This window comes from Chelon labrosus (genome assembly GCF_963514085.1).
Source record: "Chelon labrosus genome assembly, chromosome: 13".
In the NCBI taxonomy this organism is placed as follows: domain Eukaryota; kingdom Metazoa; phylum Chordata; class Actinopteri; order Mugiliformes; family Mugilidae; genus Chelon; species Chelon labrosus.
Window position 1 is genome coordinate 17,409,251 of NC_140346.1, and position 19,006 is coordinate 17,428,256.

At 42.3% G+C, this 19,006-nt stretch overlaps 1 protein-coding gene across 1 annotated transcript in view; it reads right to left on the reverse strand.

Annotated features, from left to right (window-relative positions):
- The window catches only part of npas1 (neuronal PAS domain protein 1), a gene marked incomplete at its 3' end in the record, with an annotated part of 32,986 nt that extends 20,169 nt beyond the window's left edge, over positions 1-12,817 (reverse strand). The window contains exons 1-3 of the mRNA XM_084558334.1: positions 12,751-12,817; positions 4,282-4,449; positions 2,680-2,918 (exon numbers count right to left, since the gene is read on the reverse strand). Of these exons, the coding sequence (XP_084414460.1) occupies positions 2,680-2,918; positions 4,282-4,376 (334 nt within the window). The 5' untranslated portion in view covers positions 4,377-4,449; positions 12,751-12,817. The remainder of the gene's footprint in view (positions 1-2,679; positions 2,919-4,281; positions 4,450-12,750) is intronic.
- Positions 12,818-19,006: the final 6,189 nt, after the last annotated feature.

Genomic DNA, 19,006 nt, shown 5'->3' on the forward strand with positions numbered 1-19,006 from the left:
ACATTTGTAGAAGTGTTTCTCATTACGGCGTAAACAGCACACTTCTCATCTTTCTACCACACTTTCAGTTCATACAGAGGACAGTGCTATACACGGCTACTATTCTAAACAGACGTATTTTCTATCAAGGCCAAGAAGCCTGGAACGCTGAGGCAAAACAATTCACTACGTGGAGAGTTCAGTCAAGGCTATGGTCGTGTGTAACGCACTCAGACATTCAGATTGTGCTGCAAGGCTTGGGTGATTACATATTGATGGAGCCCAATAGATTCAACCATAACAAAACATATTTTCAGATGCTACGCTTTAGACTTGGGCTCAATGTGTATGTATTATGCAGTTTAGGTTCTTTAAGTGGAATACTTTTGGTTTGCAGTGAGATACTGGTATTTAATGGTAAGCTAGTGGTCATCATAGTAAGCAATCTAACTTTAACCCTTGCCTGTATTCCCTCACCGGGGAAACAAGTGAAACAACATGTTAAATAAGTAACCCATTAAGCAAAACTAAAGTCTGAAAATCAACACACTCTTCACTAAACCTTTTCTACCATTACTAATCTCTGGATATAGCGTCCTTTGCTCAGAACAAGACAAGGAATGCGTGGGTTGAACGGACCATGCAGAAATCGTCGTGGCATTAGTGCAGTGGAGTCAGACGAGGCAAGGGTCAGAAGCTTTCAGGCCATCAGACTGGTTGTGATACTTTTTTTGCTGGTTAAAGCTAAAGTGCCCAAAAAAGCAATAGTATACTAAAAATGATATTATTATTAACATCTATGATAAAATAGATAACACAGTTCTCTCTTTTTTTTTTAGTTTTTCTTCAAAATAAGTTTGCTTGAAACCAGCATATTCACAACTTGACTTTTATAGTGTCATTAGACATAGTGACATTACCAGACTGATAACTGATACAATTGTATATTATAGCAATAATCCACAAAAGCTTAAAAGATATAAAGAATCATTCAAAACCTCTTTTTATTTATTTATTTATTTATAATTATTTTATAACTGACTGTAATACGTATGTGCACATTAAAACAACTTGAAATTAGTTGGATTTGTGATTACATTCGAGTTTTATGTTTCATATTTTCATATTTTTTAAGTTCGCTGCAAAACAAGCTAAATATAAGTGCAAGAATATTACGTAAGTATTTGTTTTTTAATGCTAATAAATTCTTGAGTTTAAGCCATGGATCACAGTTCTGACACATGTCTGAATGAAATGATCGACTAACGTCCCTAGTATAATCCGGGCCCTAACAAAAACTGGACAAACACTGAACAGTGGACCCTAGATTTCCCATAATACATCTTTTCATCTTTTCATCTTTTCATCCCTGCTTGGTGAATGCCATGTCTTCAGGCTTTCCTGTAATAAATTTGTCATCTCCAAACCAAACAGCAGACGTTAGACGACCGTTTTCTCAGCCACGTGACAACTAAACTGACCTTTATGTGAAAAATTAGTGAAATGTCCCTTTAGGATTCTGAGGAAAAAGTATTGTTTTGGCACCAGCACTGATTACTACTCGAGCTCTTAAAAGCAGTATATATTATCAAGAATGTGCGGTATGTGCTGTGGTAAAATGCACCACATGCAGCCAAACAGAAAAATGCTATTAGCGCGAATGTTTTCTGCTCACATTTCCTCAAATTAGTCGAGAACAGGCATGAACACACACACAGTCACACACTTCTAATTGTACTGTAGCTGCATCGTTTCCCCTCAGTAATAGTAGCAATTAGACAGGCTGTATAATTACACTGTCCTCGTTATATAGTTAATTTCTGTAATTACAAATTGCACCAATAGTTTCCTCCCTCTTTGTGTATCATCTACCTCCTCCTTTCTCTCTCTCTCTCTCTCTCTCACACACACACACACACACAGACACACAACACAACACAACACAACACATACATTACATTCACAGTCACACTAGCCTATGGAAAGCTTTGGTATGATTATATGCAGATGTATGTTTACAGGCTTGTGAAAGAGCAGGAGTCTGAATGCTCGCATACGCAGCAGCTAATCGCTAATAGGAGACAGGATAAATGTCCTGGTCCGAACTGAATTTTTTGCGGCATGGGGTGTCTCTGTGGGCAGGACTAGGTGGGCGGATCGGATTGCTTGACTGAGCATTGCTTTTGATTGAAAAAAACATGAGATATGAAACTGAGATTTCAGTGGTTTGTGTCATTCAGCAACACATGAGAACGGTTAGCTCTGCAATGGAATTTCCTTATAAACTGAAATTCAGAAATCCTCAGCAGAAAATTATTCATCACAACCATTTAACTCTGCATATACAAAGTTGTACTTGAAAAATACAGATTTATTTATTTTTTTAAAAAGAGAAAAAATATTTAAACGTTCTTTTGTTTGTTTGTTTTTTCAATGCTACAGCGAGGGTTTTAAAAACAATGAGGTCATGTTCAAGACCTTAAATTCTGACCAGGGTCCAGGCTCCACTTGAAGACATGACATTAAATAAACCCTAATGATCCAAAAACCAAATCTGTGCCAATGGCAAGGCCAGAGTTTGCAAATACAATTTTGCAAATTGATAATGTAATCACTGAACTCAAGTGAACCATTGTTGATTTCTTGGCGACATTTAATTTATAACAATCCTTTCCTTTAAGGTGTTTTCATTTCGCTCACCTTTGCTGCAGTTGCTGTCTCCTTCCAGCAGAGGGCTCCAGGGCGGGTCCCCCTGGCTGGCAAAGGTGCGCATGTGCAGGTAGCTGATGGTGAGCCGGATGACCGAAGCCTTGTCCAGCTGGCTGGTGATGGCCCCGGGCAGCGGCAGCATCTTGGCCAGCTCAAAGAACTCAAAATTCTCCTTGCCCCGCCGAGAACGAGCCGCATTGCGAGATTTCTCTTTACGCAGGTTCTGGAGACTGAGAGGTGAAAGAGGCAGGGTGTATTTAAAGAGGCAAGAGGAAAAGAGGGTAACAGGTGAAAGTAACAGGGAGAGAAAAGATCAGAAGGTCGGAGAATATGGTCTGAATCAGCACTGTGAAAGATGGGAGAAACTGATAAGGGGTATCACTTAATGGCCATTTACTGACCACCTGTTGATTGATTCATGCTCTGTATAAATGACCTCAACATCAATCCAGAAAACTCATTTCATAAATACATATAATCGTAATAGCTCCCGCAATTCTAGTGAAACAATCTCCATTCTGACCCATCTCTTGTAGATTGGCCTGGTAATTACAGACAAACTCTCTTCTTTTTATCGGGCAGAGCACAGTCCTAATAATGTCATTTGCTCCAAAATCCATATGTGAACACATAGACACAATCTCCCGCTGCCTATCTCTCAGTGTACCTCCCTCTCTCCAAATCCCGCGCTCTCACCCACTCTCTCTCTCGCTCTCTCTTTCCCTCTCTCTCTCGCTCATCTGGTCCCGGGCTAGTGAGCTGAAGCCGTGATTGAGGGATCAATAGGCGAGGGAGGGGCAGAGTGACAGAGGGGGGCCGGGGCTCAGGTAGCCTGTCTCTGTGATTGGGTATTGACTCTCCTCAATGGGGCCTGAGTGGTGGAATTATGTTGTCACAGCCACTTCACAATTTGTGTCGGTGCTGCGCTGGAATAAAGTGTGTGTATGTGTGCGTCTCCCTCGTGTCTGTGTTGTTGATTTTCATCCCAAGAAAGACCACCAGTGGTGTGTGTGTGTGTGTGTGTGTGTGTGTGTGTGTGATAGAAGAAAAGAACAAAGAAAGGAGCTGTGCATTGCGTGTGTACATATGTTTATATCTTAATCAGCTGACACAGCTGTTGTATTTCTCCCTGTTAGTCTCTAATAAGTGAAATCAGTGTGTCTTTCTGTGCGTATGTGTGGACTCATGCTGCCAGCCTCTGTAACATCTCATTATTATACTGCCTCGACCCCAGCCACTGAGAACAATCAATACGCTCACATTGATTCTGCTTAGTTTTTATATCCGCCTGTAAATGACTGCCCATTAATAATTCCAACCAAATTTACTTAATCTCCCACTAAGGGGAGGGGGATTCACAGCTGACAGGATTGGCAGGTGAGCAACAATGCAGGTTTCTATGTAGCACTGAGGAGAGCAGACGTATGTCTTCTGGATGGTTTCATTGACAGGAAATGCTTCTTTGGGCTGTCAGTGTGGGCAAGGGTGTTAATGTATGGATTTCATCTTGCAGAGATTAATTCATGGGCATGCACACAGGCTTATACAGTATCAGCCTGTGTGTGTGTGTGTGTGTTTGTGTGTGTGTCTCACCAGGGCAGAGTGGGAGGCTTGGCCAGTAGTCCTTGTAGGAAATCCCACTCCACACTCACACATTTCCCCTCACTGACAAACGGCATAGTTGCCATCCTTCTCCCAATGGCGTGCCGACGCTGCTGCTAACGAAGGCTTTGATTGGCTGAGGACGTGACGGACTCAGACCTGGAGATCGAACGAGAGACACCAGAGGACAAAGAATACGTGAATCAAGTACGGTTGAGTCATTCAGCAATAATAGCTATATAATGGTCATCAAGAACCACTTAAACCTTCACAGGGAAGGGAACATATGGCATTCTTGGCATGTAAAACACAACACATTTTAGGCATCCTGTAACTTTAAAATGAGAAAAAAAAAATTCTATCACAAGTTATTGCAAAATTCAAGAAAGAAAGAAAGTATTGAAGTTGAAAGAGAGCAATTAGGTACTGTATGTACTTCCCCATTTAAAGGTCAGGGCCTGTTCCCAAGGTAATCGACATAAGACAAAACACTAACTCTCCTTTAAAGTAAAAAAAAAAATCACAGATCTCTAAATGTCTCCCCTCATCCCTGAGAGAATATTCAAACTTGTCTCTGAAGACAAAACGCACTGCCCACCATCTATTGTCCCAGATCTTTTGCTGCCTTCTGCCAGTCTCCAACAGCAGCCTCCTGCAGTGGAAGTTGCCAATATTCTTCCCCGTCCTCAAACAGAGCCGCGCTCCTCACCAGATTCCCTCCCCTCTATGCTGTGTTGACATTTAAAGGGCTGGTGTGGCCCCGAGCACCTCAGTGTCATGCCCTTGGGCCTGAGATGCCCTCTCTCTCTCTCTCTTTCTCTCTGTTTCCACCTCACACTCTCTAACTCTCTCTCCGGATTGCCCGGCTGGGTCAGCACAATCGTGTCAGTAGAGCTTTGCCAGGGCAAGAGGAAATGGATTATGTCTCGGGTTTGAGCATAGCTATGCTGACCTTGGCTAAGAGGGGTCAGCAGAAGCTAGGCAGGTTTGGCAGATATCATTTCACAAATCTGAGCTAAAACAGCCAACATTAAATGCATCCAAGAAAACTTCTTGGACCAATTTCAAAGGCAAGAGACGTCAATAATCAGTACAACAAAGAATCACTAGTTGTGGAGACTGTTATATATAATATATATATTACATCATCAGCTCACCTTGAATAGTTTATTTATTCTGTATTTAGACGGAAACAGTGAAGCAAAAATGGGGTTGCTGTTTCTAACACGGTCAGTGATAGAAAGACGGGCCTCTCTGAAAACTTAAGGAGAGGGTGTACTATGGATTTTTACCTTTACCTCGGTCAAAAAGCTCACATTAACTAAACAAAAATAACACTTTAACGGTTGCTGACATATATCAATCTGGATCAGTTTTATTAGTGCAGACAAAGATGCTGTGTATGGCTGGGTCGTAACAATAAACCAACAACATTTCTGACCATTTTGTGGACCATTGTCTGAGTCAGTGTCTGCAGTAACACAAGTTTATTGTATGGAATTCGGAGAATTTACTTGACGAAGGTACAAATTTAATCAACAGGGTTAATTTTCCACCTTTAGATTTAACCTCTTCCCGAGTCATTTACATTGACAGAATATTTTGTCCTGGGCTTAAGGTTTAAAGCCGCGGCTTTATTCAGCCATAGGAAACCTATATATTCTACCCTCTAGCTACCAGCGTGCAGCATTGACAGTCCTCTTTTCATAGAGTCGGGTGCAGAGAAGACAGGGTCAAGCAGAGGGCAGTGCACCTCTGTCTAACAACTTCACCCTTGTCACCTTCTCCACCTCACCTGGATAAATGCACTACATGCCAAATTAGGCTGTGTACAGTAGGACAGAGAGATCAAAAGGAGACACAGATAGGAAACTATTTACTGGCAAATTTTCACCGCCTCGCGCACACATACATGCACAGCCGCTCTCTCACTCATACCTGTATGTTTATCTCTTAATTGACCCTATCTGTGCTTATCTAATCTCTCCTTTCATCTTTCTGTCTCAGACTATCTCTCCATCTTTCCCTGCGTCTGCCTCTATCTGGGCAGACAGAGGGGCGTAATGGACAGGGGCCTCCACAGTAATTATTCAATCAGCCTCATAACCTTGTCGCAGGTTGGGCGGCCCATTAATGCACTCACCCAAATGGACCCCGCCACTTTGACTGCTAATACTCCGGGCTAGCTAGCTGCACAACAGCCTGAATGTCAGAGGTGTCATCGAGACAACCCTGCTCAATAGGACTGAGACTATTTATTCTGGCACAGTGGGATATATATGGAAAAGGAAAGTGTGACTTCCGAGGACGTAAAATATATGGTGCTCACAGCTGTAGAGATCAACTTGAATCAGGTGTGACCGCAGGTGTTCACAATGTGTTGCTGCAGTGCTACATATTCATAAATGTGGTGTATGTGTGTGTGTGATATCCGAGTGTTTGAGACCCCTACCCTATAGAGCCCTGCACTCTTGGCACGGTCTCAACAGCAACAGAGAGGAGGGCACGGCGGCGAGCGTTCACAGCCGCTGTTTGCTGCGCGCTGCTCTCTGGCTGCTCGCTTGGCTCCTGCTCTGTTTATTTTCAGCAGGGACGTTTAATTAGGGCCTCCAGCTGTCAGAGGTTCGTTAGCGTGCCCCTCCTCTCTCTGAGCCGCCCCGCCCCATTGGGAGTCAGGGGCATCAGGCAAATGAACACATTTAAGTCAAACAGCACGCCGACAGACAATAGCTTCACTGCCATGCCACCAGCTCCCCTAGGTAGAGACATGGTTGTTTTATGCCTCATCTCCCCAACCCCTGGGGCCCAATACAGAGCATGGCCAAGACTGTGAATGTGGAGGCAGAGGCGCTCTCATAGCCCACTAGAGACTACATGCACACTGCAATCATGCAAAGGTGAAGAGAAGGACCGAGCCTATGCAATGTACAGTTTAAAACAAAAACAAGACCAGTTCTAGTTCTGAGGATTTTCATGAGAAGGTGTAAAAGCTTGATTTTATGGTTTCCCTGGTTTAATTTAAACAATAATCCTAGGGAAAACTGTTTTCTTTCTTTCCAGTCCGTTTTAGGACAAGCAACTCCAGATGGTCTCCTGTTATGGTTAGCCTAATACTATAGACTATGATCATAAAGGCTTTGAGGCGTATTTAAAGAAATTTTCAGCATAAAACCTGCAATTTCTGACAATTTTTGACAAAAAATCTAATTCACACAAATGAGTCTTGCAGGACTTGAAAAACATCTGGCAATTTGCAAATAAACATTTATAAAACATGATGCCGTTCTTATTTGTCTTGTGCCTGACATCAGTGTTTGCAAACCATTTCGACGTCCGGCCATGAACCTTTGTGACCGATGTCAGTCCACCTCTCCTCTTTTTTTTTTTGTCAACTATTTAATAAAGGTATTTTAACATTCTATTTATATCGTAGTTATTTTAATATAAAACTAATACTATTTTAAACAGCTGTCTTGTTTTTCTGCAGCAACTGCTCTTCTTTAATTGGCAGAAACCAAAGGTAAGAGTGTAGTCCACGTACAAGAGCGAAGGAAGATATTCCTGTGAATAATATTTTATCAAACAGAGAATGTTCGATATCATGGAAGATGTAGAAAACATGGTTGGAAATAACATGAACAGAATATTTGATGTAGCTAGTTTTCTATCTTGCCTTTCATGTTGTTGAGTAGTTGTAAATGAGTGTCTGGAGCGTCTGGGGAGATGAAGTTTGGTATTCTGGTTGGAGGGCTGAAAACTACTTATCATGCATTACGGCCCGGGTTGGACTTCAGGATTTGGAAGTCAAAAGACATTTTAATGTACAATTTTTCAGCCGCTGATCAATCGACAGCTGCTGGACATGAAGATCTCTCTCCCTCCCCTCTCGCTCAGCATTCCATATTCCAGCTCGTTCGACATTCTGCTTCCGTATCGAAGCTCCGGCTGCGTTTGACCTTGACGACTCCAGATCATTCCCAACCCAAGGTTCTCTCCAACTCTCAAGGGCCTTGACGTCCCCCCCCCCACCCCACCCCCCCACCCCACACAGCCCTCTCCCACCCACTTTGCCTCTCCCATCATCCTCACCCCCTATCCTTCTCTGCTAACCCCCTCTTTGCTCCTCCCTGGCCCTTGCCTGGGTCATTAATTATCTAATGGAATCAATACGCCGTTAGATTGGACCAGTGTGACCCCGCCCGCCCCCAGGTATCTCTCCGTTGATGAGGAGGAAGAGGAGGTGTTCGGGAAGGGTGTAAAGGAATGATGATAACAGCGCCGTACAGTCACGGAGTGGACCGTCCCTAAACCGAAAGAATACAGAATAAAGAGATCAGCGATAAATAAATGATTAGAGATGGAGAGGGGGTGGATGGAGAGCAAATGGGGGATGGAGAGAGCATAAGTAGAAGTGTAGAGAGGCAAATCAGACAGTGAGTAAGAGAGAGGGAGGGAAGTGATGGACGGATAAAGACATAGATGAAAAAAGAAGAGAGAAAGAGATTTGCTAATGTTCACCCTTGGTAATCAATATCTTTCTCCTCCTCTTCTTTTATTACAGAGGGCTTTGGTGAGCGTGCTTTGATGTCCACTCCTCACGGGCGTGGAGCCTCGCAGAATCCAATCCACGCCTGTCATAATTACCATCTACCTTGGCCTGAGCATACACAAAAGAAATGCTCCACTGCACCTGCACTGTATTAAATATGAAGCAGGAACAATCGCCGCACATGATCGTATATATTTATAAGAAAAATTATCTACTCTTTAAAGATTTTCTCAAGACAATCCGGATGACTTCCCTCACTCAGCTATTACAGTAACGAAAAAGCTCCACAAGTGTAACAGCGTGGATGCCGATATAAGTCTCATAAAATGTCGTTTTTTTGAAACAATGTACTTTAAAAGATTAAAAGGGAAACGTGTTATTTAAATCCAATTTATATTATTTCACAGGATAAGTTCTAACTGAAGTCATAAGTCATTGAAGGGTGAGTTTCCCCTTTAAGTAAAAGTAGTCTGTGGATAATGAGGATAACATTTCAACTCTAATGTAGAGCGCTAAAGAGAGAGCTTTAAATAGTTAATAAGAGGAATAATTTTGGTCAAGATGCTCAGTCCGTCATGAAGTTAACCATCCTCGAACCGTCTGTTTTTGAAAGAGAAAACCTTCTTCTTCTGTTCTAGGGGTTAAATATCCAAACGCAAACCTTAAGGTTGAATATGGGATTTAGAGAAAACTCAAAAATAGAAACTTCTTATTCTGAATACTTTTACAAAAGACATATGCTCACAAGTAACGTGAATATCGATAACATTAACAGATAACGCTCCAAATTTTTCTAACAGTTAAAGCCGAAACCATACGCTAAAAGGTAGAAAGAAGACAAAAACTTCTCCCTCTCGCTGTGGAACCACCAGCCAAGTGGATGCAGCTCTCTATACGGCTAAAGATGGTAAATCCACTCCCGCAGGCAGAGACCACATCAGCACTGACCTCCAAATAACCACAGGCCAAAGAACAGCACACAGGGTCATCACACACACACACACGCCAATGTGTGCACTAAAAAAAAAAAAAATCAAGACTTGAAAGCACACTCTCATTCTGCACACCAGCGTAGCGAAATCCACATGCTAATACAGACATGTCAATTAGCATGGTGCAAATGTCAGAGTTCAGAGCAGTGTCAAACTCTAAGCTGTGTAGGTGTCTCGCAGCACACTTGAGGAAACCAGGATACCCGCTGGCCTCGTGCTATAGTTCGACACAGTGCCTCGAGTTTAATGGTTTGTATGAATATTTCTAGATATTGTTAATTTTGTAACTTTTTGTCACGGCATAAACTGGAGAATAAGAAACGACATGACAGATTGACTGTAAGAGATTTAAGTTTCAGACTGCACCTAACCTGATATTCGGTTTAAAGGGGAAAGTGACTGCAATTATGGATGTCTATATAATGCAACTGCATGTATGTGTGTGTGTGTGTTAGTGTGAGTGTGCGCAAAGGCTGGTGGATCCCTTCAGGCTGGTGTGTGAATGACAGCGGGGGTTATGTAAGGAGCCACAGCGGGGCCCGGAGTGGACAGTCCGACCGGAGATCAGGTCAGCAGAGTGTGACACTAAACACATCTCCCTGACACCGCGCTGACACCCTCTGTCACAGACCCACACACTGTCTGTCAACGCTCTTCACACGCACACATGCGAGCGCACGACGAGAGCAAGAAGTGTGTGAGCGGCTGTCTGTCAACACGCCACACACTGACCACCTTAGTGTGTGTAAGAGAGCAACAGAGAGAGACAAAAATATCAAGAGGAATAGAAAGTGGAAGGAAGGGAGGGAGAGGTGAGGTGTCTGTCTACCTGCGAACTTGTCAATGAGTCACAAAAAGCGACTGCTTCTGTCTACCACCAAAGATAAATTCGTACATTACCGACTTGTTGTGGTACTGCTGAGATTAATAATTTCATCTACTCACATCAAAACGGTCATCAAAATAATATAGAAAACGGAACAAAGAAAAGAAGTAGCTCTGATATTTAATGGGCAGAAAATAAGTGACAGTCGCCTGCTTTCATAACCACAACACAAACTGCCTTTAATCACATTTCCCTCTGCTTTAATTTGTCTACAGTCTGAAAACAGGGCTCTTTGTTGCCAATATTTTCGCTTTCACAATGTAATTCCGGTCAGGGTCTGTCACACATCTGCCTGTTGGCATGCACCGCAGGCTCCTTGAATCCAAAAGCCAAAAAACGAAACCAGCGTCTGGGTCTAATAAAAAAGGCCTAAACATGGGTCACGACCAAATAATTCCGGCACATGCGAGGACTGAAACGGATGGAGAGGCTTAGTGACTCAGAGGGCCGGGATATAAACTGTACCACGCTCATGCAATGACTCGGCCTGACCCCGCTTCATGTCAGCGTCCTTATCCAGTCTTTACTGAAGCTCTGCCGACAATTAAGTGGAAACATACACTACATTCAATTTGAAAAAGTGGAAACAAGACAAACAACACAGCTTTAAAAACTAGCTAGATTATTTGTGAGCGTGGAACGTAACTCTTCAAACAACTCGGAACATTTTAACATCTATACCTGGTATGCGAAGGAGCGACTCTGACTGAAGTTAGCTGGAATTTAACTGCACCACCTGCAATCTCAGCAGGTGTAGGTGCAAAAGATGTTGTTGTACAAAACAAAAAAGAATTTATAGCAAGCACACACCACAGTTATTTTTTTTTTTGTGTGACGCTCAATTGGAAAATGTCACACTAAAGACAAGCATCCATACGAGTGGAAGAAAATGTGCAAACAACAACATACATGTTCATACATTCAACCCACACACACACACACATCGTTTCCTTTGTGCAAAACCTGTTCCACTATTCTGATTGTCTTTTACTTCAAGTGACAAACCTCCGAACACAAAAACAGCAACATTATGAAAAAAGAAGAGAAAAAAAGAAAATCTAAAATCATTCTGCGATGGTTTGATGTTGTTATTTACTTTACAGCAGCACTGAACACTGTTCGTTTGTCACAGTCATTCTGCCAATTTGGACCACCTGCTGCAAACACCCTGAAGGCAGCGAATGTTACCAAGCCAGTAAACTGTGACCAATTCTGCCTCTGCAGGTGGAGACGGGCACGCAGCCGTTCACTCCCTGCCTCTATATCTCAAACAGCACACACACGCAAACACAGGCATGGACACAAAATCTATCAGAAAGAGGTGCGCTCGGCACAGAACATAAACGTACATAATTATTTGGCTTATCTCGACAACAGAGATTGGAGTATTTGCTTCGAAAACTGATTAAATACATAAAGAACTTTGTTTAGAACCAATAACGGTGCCTTTGAGCAAGAGCAAACATTTAGACTCATCTGATCATTTCTATCAAAATTCATTTAGAATAAATATAAATATACACTTTTATGCAAAATATATGTACATTTATATTGTTCTCTAATTAAATGCATTTTCAAACATGCCACACAGCAAAAACATTTTGAAATTTATAAAAATAAATATTTTAGACTGTAATCTATCTAATAATGCACTAATTTAGTAACGCAAATGAAATGATGTGCAACATTTCTGCTCTCTTTTAAATGAAAAAGAGCAAAAAGTTATCAGTTGTTTATATTCTAACATTTCACCTAAAGAAAATGGTACTTTAGGAGTAAATTTAACTAAATACATCAAAACTTTCACAAAATTTTATCTTAATCCTGATTTTTTTTTTTAAGATATAACAACAGATCAAAATTCATAATTTTAATCTGACGGCAAGAATCTCATAAAAAGGAGACAACTTTACGAGTGTGTGTCCGTTGTGCGTGTGTGACTATGAAGCAATAGAGCAAAAAAAGTGTACGGTCCGTGTATGGTCATGGATGTGTGTGTTGACTGTAAGTTGTTAGATCCATTATCTACTCACCTGACGGGCATTTCCAGCGCTCAGTCTGCTGTTGGTCTCATCCACTTTGTCTCTCTTTTCGTCTTCCTCCTCCTCCTCCTCCTCTTCTTCTTCTTCTTCTTCTCCTCCTCCTCCTCCTCCTCTTCGGTGCCCCTGCTCTGCCCTGGCAGTGCCCCCCCACCACACCTCCACCACCTCGACCAGCACCTCGAGCTTAAACACAGCAAACAAACACTGTGTGTGTGAGCCAAGGGGGCTGGGACAGGGGCAGCGTCAATCCCCTCACTTTCACAAAAGCCGTGGCTGCGCAGCCGGACGCATAGTGGACTCCCGTTGCAAGAGTGTGTGTTTGTGAAAGAGGGAGAGCGAGAAAGAGAGGGAGTGTGTGTGTATGTGTGTGTGTGCGCGTGTGAGTTAGCTAATGTAGCTCTCCTTGGCTCTCAGACTCACTTCACTAACACTCTGCTCCGCTGCTTCTTGGAGATGGACTCGGATTAGGACGCAGCCAGTGTGAGAATATCTTTCTCGCTCTCTCTTTCTCTCTCTCTCTCGCTCTCTTTCTCCAGCCGGCATGCTCCCTCCCACCCTTCCTCTCTCCCGCTCACTCATTCACTCTCCTCGCTGAGCTTCTTTCTTTTCATTTCCTCTTGGGAAAGCCGTGCACACCAGTTGTCTCTGCCTTCAGCTGCTCCCTTTCTCCCTCTCCCTCTCTCCCTCTCTCTCTCAGTCACTAGTAAATATAAAAGGCATGCTTGTACAGCCCCTCGCCTCAGTCTCTCCCTGGCTCTCCCTCCCTAACTCGCTGTGTGTGTCTCATGCTTTCGTTTACCCCCACCTCCATGCCCCCCCCCCACTTTCTTTCTCACTGTCAAAGCTGCCTTTCAAATGCTGATTAGCATCCAGAGTAAAAGAGAGAGCGAGAGACAGGGAAGGAGAGAGAGGGAGAGAGGATGACTGAAACAAGTGGGAGATTCCATCACATCCAAAATGCATTGTAAACCGTGACTCCCGTCCTGTACAAACACACACACACTTGTTTTTGTCACTTCGGAGGACACTGTGTTGGAGATTTACCCTGACCTTAAACACAGAACAAGTTTTACTCTATAATAAAATGCTTTGTATTGTTGGTAACCGTTTTTTGTCTAAAATAAATGAAAAACACAGCTTTTGTCACTGCATCTACTGAAATAAATCTCCACTCCGACGTCTAATATAGTTTGTCTGTGATTTCCAAAACTGTAATAAAAAAAAAAATTATATGGATGTTTTTTGACCTCTTCAAGGTTTAATTTATTCCTCCATAAAATCATGGAAATTACACCGCCCCGATCCTAATCAATCAAAGCCGCAGTCGATCTGACACAACTGTTGTTAAAACAGCTACTTGGTTATGGTCAAAGAACGATCAAGGTCAAGGTTAAAAGTGACAGAAGTGTCCTATGCCACAGCCACATGCTTTCCTCACCCAACCGTCCACTCTCGGTAACAATACATGAAATTGTATATACAAGTGTGGCTTGTCATTTAACATTTAAACTGCATAAATCCTATAATTCCAAAAGGTCTCTGGACAGACAGAAACACTCAATTTACACTCGCAGTGACACACAAACTTAGCTTGTTACCACAACAGTGTATGCCCAGATTAAAAGTACATCAGTATCATTAGCAAGTGCATAAGGAGAAATTTATTGTTTAACAAATCAATATTTAATAAGATGACATATTCTTTATGTGAAAAAAACTGTAGTTGAACTAAAATTATTTACATGTTAAATATAATACAGTGGGGCATCAGTATCACACTATACTGCCTCTGCTAAGTGAACAGCAGACACCATTTTCAGATGGTGAGCCACAACCGTTTAATAAAGTTACTGTTTAATTAATTGATGCTGAAAAAAAAAAACCCAGATACAGATTAATATAAATAAATGTCTACAGAGACCACAAACCGCCTCTACTGCCTGTTGCTAACATATCTGAAACATGTATTGATCTGGAGCTGCAGCTTTTAATTTAGCCCGATCGGTCTTCTTTAATCGTACGAGAAAAAAACTTTACATTTACATTTTGGAGTGAACATTCAATACTGAGGAGTTTTTTTTTTTTGTAATGGAGGTGGAAGGGTAGTAATACATTAGAGGTAAAGCCTGTTTAAAGTGGGTTCCCTGAATAAATATTTGAATTCTTAAGAAATCAGGACCTGCTGCCTTTTTTCCACTCTGAAAAAAAGTCAGTAAAGAGAAAAAGAACAGAAAGCACCCTTGCCTCTAGACTGAGAAGAGTACTCGAGTAAATGTACTTAGTTACATTCCACCACTGACTGTAAGGGAATGTATAGACAATACCCGCTAGGGCAAACAATCACAATACATATGATCAAAGATGCACATGCATGCAAGCTATATGTGAACAAATAATCACACTCAGAGACTCACTCAAGTACTCTCTCTCCCACCAATCTCCCTCCCTCTGCACCCCCCTTTCCCCTTCCCCTCTATTCGTTCCCCTTGCCCTCAAACACTACTCAGAATATTGATACATCACCCCCTCCTCCTTTCTCTCTCTCTCTTTCTCTCTCTCTCTCTCTCTCCATCACTCACTTTCTCTACTGAATACTGATAGGCTGTCTACTCCGTGGTCTGAGTTTCAAATCTCTCCCTCCCTCCGTTGCTGCACCCGCTACAAAAAACAGCAACATAAAGGAGGAAATAGCAGAAGTTAATGCACTGAGGTAGACATAAATTCACTTAAGTACCATTTCAGATTATGTCAAGCTAAAAATGGGCTTAACATTGTGGAAACGAGGGAAGGGGGGGGTGAAAGAGGAGGGAGGAGGAAAAGTGCTGCTTTGGTTGGTTGTCTTGCCAGCGGAAACTGGCCGAGGGGCTCGCAGCGCTGTAGTGAACTCGCGGCCGGCAACAAAGGGGAAGAGACGTGTGAAAAGTTCAGGCAAATGAAGACGCATTCAGTGTTTTTTGTCCGACTCCCACCCTCCCGCCTCATTGTTGGGCATGTCGACTATGGTGTGGACGAGGGGGAGAAGGAGGGAGTGAATGAGGTCGTCAAAGAGTCCCAGTGAGCCCCCTCCGCTTCAAACACACACACTCTCAACATCTTGAAACAGCTGAGGACAAGGGAGAGCGAAAATAGGAGAAACAACAGACTAAAATGTCCTGCTTTTCTCACATGGACGGGAAGGTGGCAGGGCCTTTTGGGGTATTTGTGTATTTAAGTGTGTGTCTGCACAGGAGGGAGAGAGAGTTTGTGTGTGCCTATAGTCTCTTTGGAGGAGGCTTTCTGTCTGCATTAGAAGTGCAGCGCGTCTGAGACACTGGGAGAGGGAGTGTGTGATTTTGTCCTCCAAGTCTTCCCCAGGCGTCCTTGAAGGAGACTTGCAGGGAATATCTGACTCCGTGAGAGTGTGTGTGCGTGCGTGTGACAGTGTGTGTTTGAGTTTGGTACCGGAGGCTTGCCTCGCCGAGCACTATTACAGGTGTTCCCATCGCAAATCAGGGTGCTCCTGGAAGTAACAGAAACCACATCCTGCAGCTGGAGAATAAACCACCAGCCTGATGAATGAGAAATGTAATTAAATCGAGTGGGGTGAATTAAAAAAAAAAACCTTAGTCAGTGTGTTTCTCCGTGCGCAGATCAGCACACGGATGAGGAATAGCTTGTGACGACTGTAGCAGTCAGCGAGACAGTCACACCCATGTCTGACCTTGTTTCTTCGCCTGTCTACACATGCTATCGGCTGTGGTCAGTTCAGTGCAGTGACAGGAAACTGCCTGCTCAGAAAGGAAGAGCAAACAGGCCGGCAACAGGATAAACATTAGCATCTTTAAAGCAAATTAGCACGTGTAAATATTCTCTGATATATAATTTGGGAAGAAATGTGAAAAGCTTCACATAGACTGCAAGTGGCTGACCACTGCTCCAAGTATACTACATCTTCCGTATGTGTACGAATGGATAGATAAAACAGAGAGGTCAAAATACCACGTGTGTCAAAACTTGAGGGCATTAAAGATTCGTCTCAAGCTACAGGCAACATTTAAAACATTTGCATTAAAGTTCTGCATTTCTATTATCATACCTAACATTGTTTTTACTGATGTATAATTATTAAGGCACCATTATACCACAGATTATCAAACAGAAGCCAATTCTCCATAATCTAATCTTGGGGAGTTTTATTTGCAACAGTGCTCATATTTTATGACCTAATCAGATTTAAAAGATTTTGTTTTATATTTTTTTCCTGGAAAGTACCTCAAGATAGCTTAGAAACACTTAAACAGAATAAAACAACTGAAAACTGAGCATAAACTCTGAACCGAATTCTGGACATAAAAACCTTAACTTAGTTCAAAGTTGTGGAGAAAAACATTTCTGGGTCTAAGGAGACCATTATTTACCCAAACAGACACACAAAAAAAACACAAAACTGCTATTTAAGCTGAGGTCATGAAACAACAGGAGGGGAAAAAAAGACGTGGCAGTTTTATGTTAAAGACTGATGAAATTTATAACGTGCCCTCTGACCTAACACACACTACTTTTTGTTTCCGCAGGAAGTAAACACGGAGAAACTGGCCGACTCCTTCCAGCTTAAACACACTGTGTTTGTGCCGTGAATGAAAATGAAGTTGCCCTGCTGAAACACTTCCAAAAATAAACCGGGCTACGTCAGTCATATAAATACCGAAAATTGATGTTAAGATCTGAATTTACAGACCTTGCAATGGAAACAATAAGTAAATTTAACAAATATATAGATAATCTTCAGTTTGGATTGAAGTTTGAGTTATGACGTTCATCTAATCCTGACTTGCCTTACTTTAACTTGCCTTTTACTTTAAGTCTTAACAATTAATTAAGTGTGCTCTAGTTAAGTGTCAACTGGAATAGTTGCATGAGATTTATTTAAATGAGGAACTCCTTCAATTTGACACATAAAAAACAGTTTACTACTTATGAGGAGTATTTGTTGGACTAAAGAGACACTATCAAGTATTTTTTCTTCACCTTCTCCTACAGCAGCTCACATAGATGATAAGCATAAAAGGGTGTTTAAAGATAACCGCCACGGAGTAGATAATATTCCAAATCTATCAGACAATAATTCTTTGAGGGCATGTGGCTATTAAGGAGCCATTTCGTCCTTTTGTTGAGTATGCTCCTCCATATTTCATTGAGATGCATATCTGCCTCTCACACTGTCTGCCTGCTCCGCTATTCTCTATTCAACAGTGACCCATTGCTCCCTGCCATACAATCCTTCACCTTTCTGGGCTTAAAAGTAATTACCACTTTAATTTGCTGTCCGCTTTTGTGCATGCCTGAATGTATCCGTAACTGACTGGAGTGCTGGCTGTGTGTGTATTTAAATTCATGTGTGTGTGTGTGTGCATACAAGAGACAAAAGAGCGTTTAAATTAACTGATAACACTTGATAGTTTTGATAATCAATGTATTGTTGATTTAACAACCATTAATAAAATGCCAGTTTCTGAATATTGTGTCTCAGATGTGATGATTAAATGCTTTGTTTTGTCATAAGTGACATATATTTAGATTTTAGACAAAGCTGACTTTTCAAACAATCAAATTATTACAGATTAAATAAAATATTAATTAGTTGCAGCCCTAAATGTTTCTTTTTAATGTTTCTGTGATGAGTATGTATGAATGTGTTATTCGCCTATGTCAAATGCATGTGTGTGAATTGGTATGTGACTGTTCATAATATATAAATGCAACAAAGTGCAACTAGACGTGTGTTTTTTAAATAAGTGAGTGAGTGTGTGTGAGTGTGTGTGTGTGTTTATGGTTAGCCTCCCATTGGCCCAATTACTCCAGAACCAAAACCCCACAGCTTCCAATCTCTCCATTAAAATCCCTCACCCCTCTCACCTCATAGTCCCAGTGGCGGACCCTCCAAACACCCCAACCTTCCACCCCCGCCCCGCTGCCCTGCGCAACCAGATTGTCCATCACAATACACCCGACCCCTCATAGGACCTCCACCACCTACACTGTACCTTCTGCTCCCCTCGCCTCCAGAAGTCCCACTCACTCACCACCATTGTTTCCGCTTTGTCCCTCGCCTTCCGTCATCCCGTCTTCCTCCTCCTTCATTTACCCCTTAAACTCCTCTTTTTGCCCCTCTCCTCCCACATCTGCACCCCCTCCTGACTCCCCCACATTCTTCCCCCTCTGCCCTCCCTAGTCCCAGGTGAGCTGACGACACAAGGAGAGCAGAAAC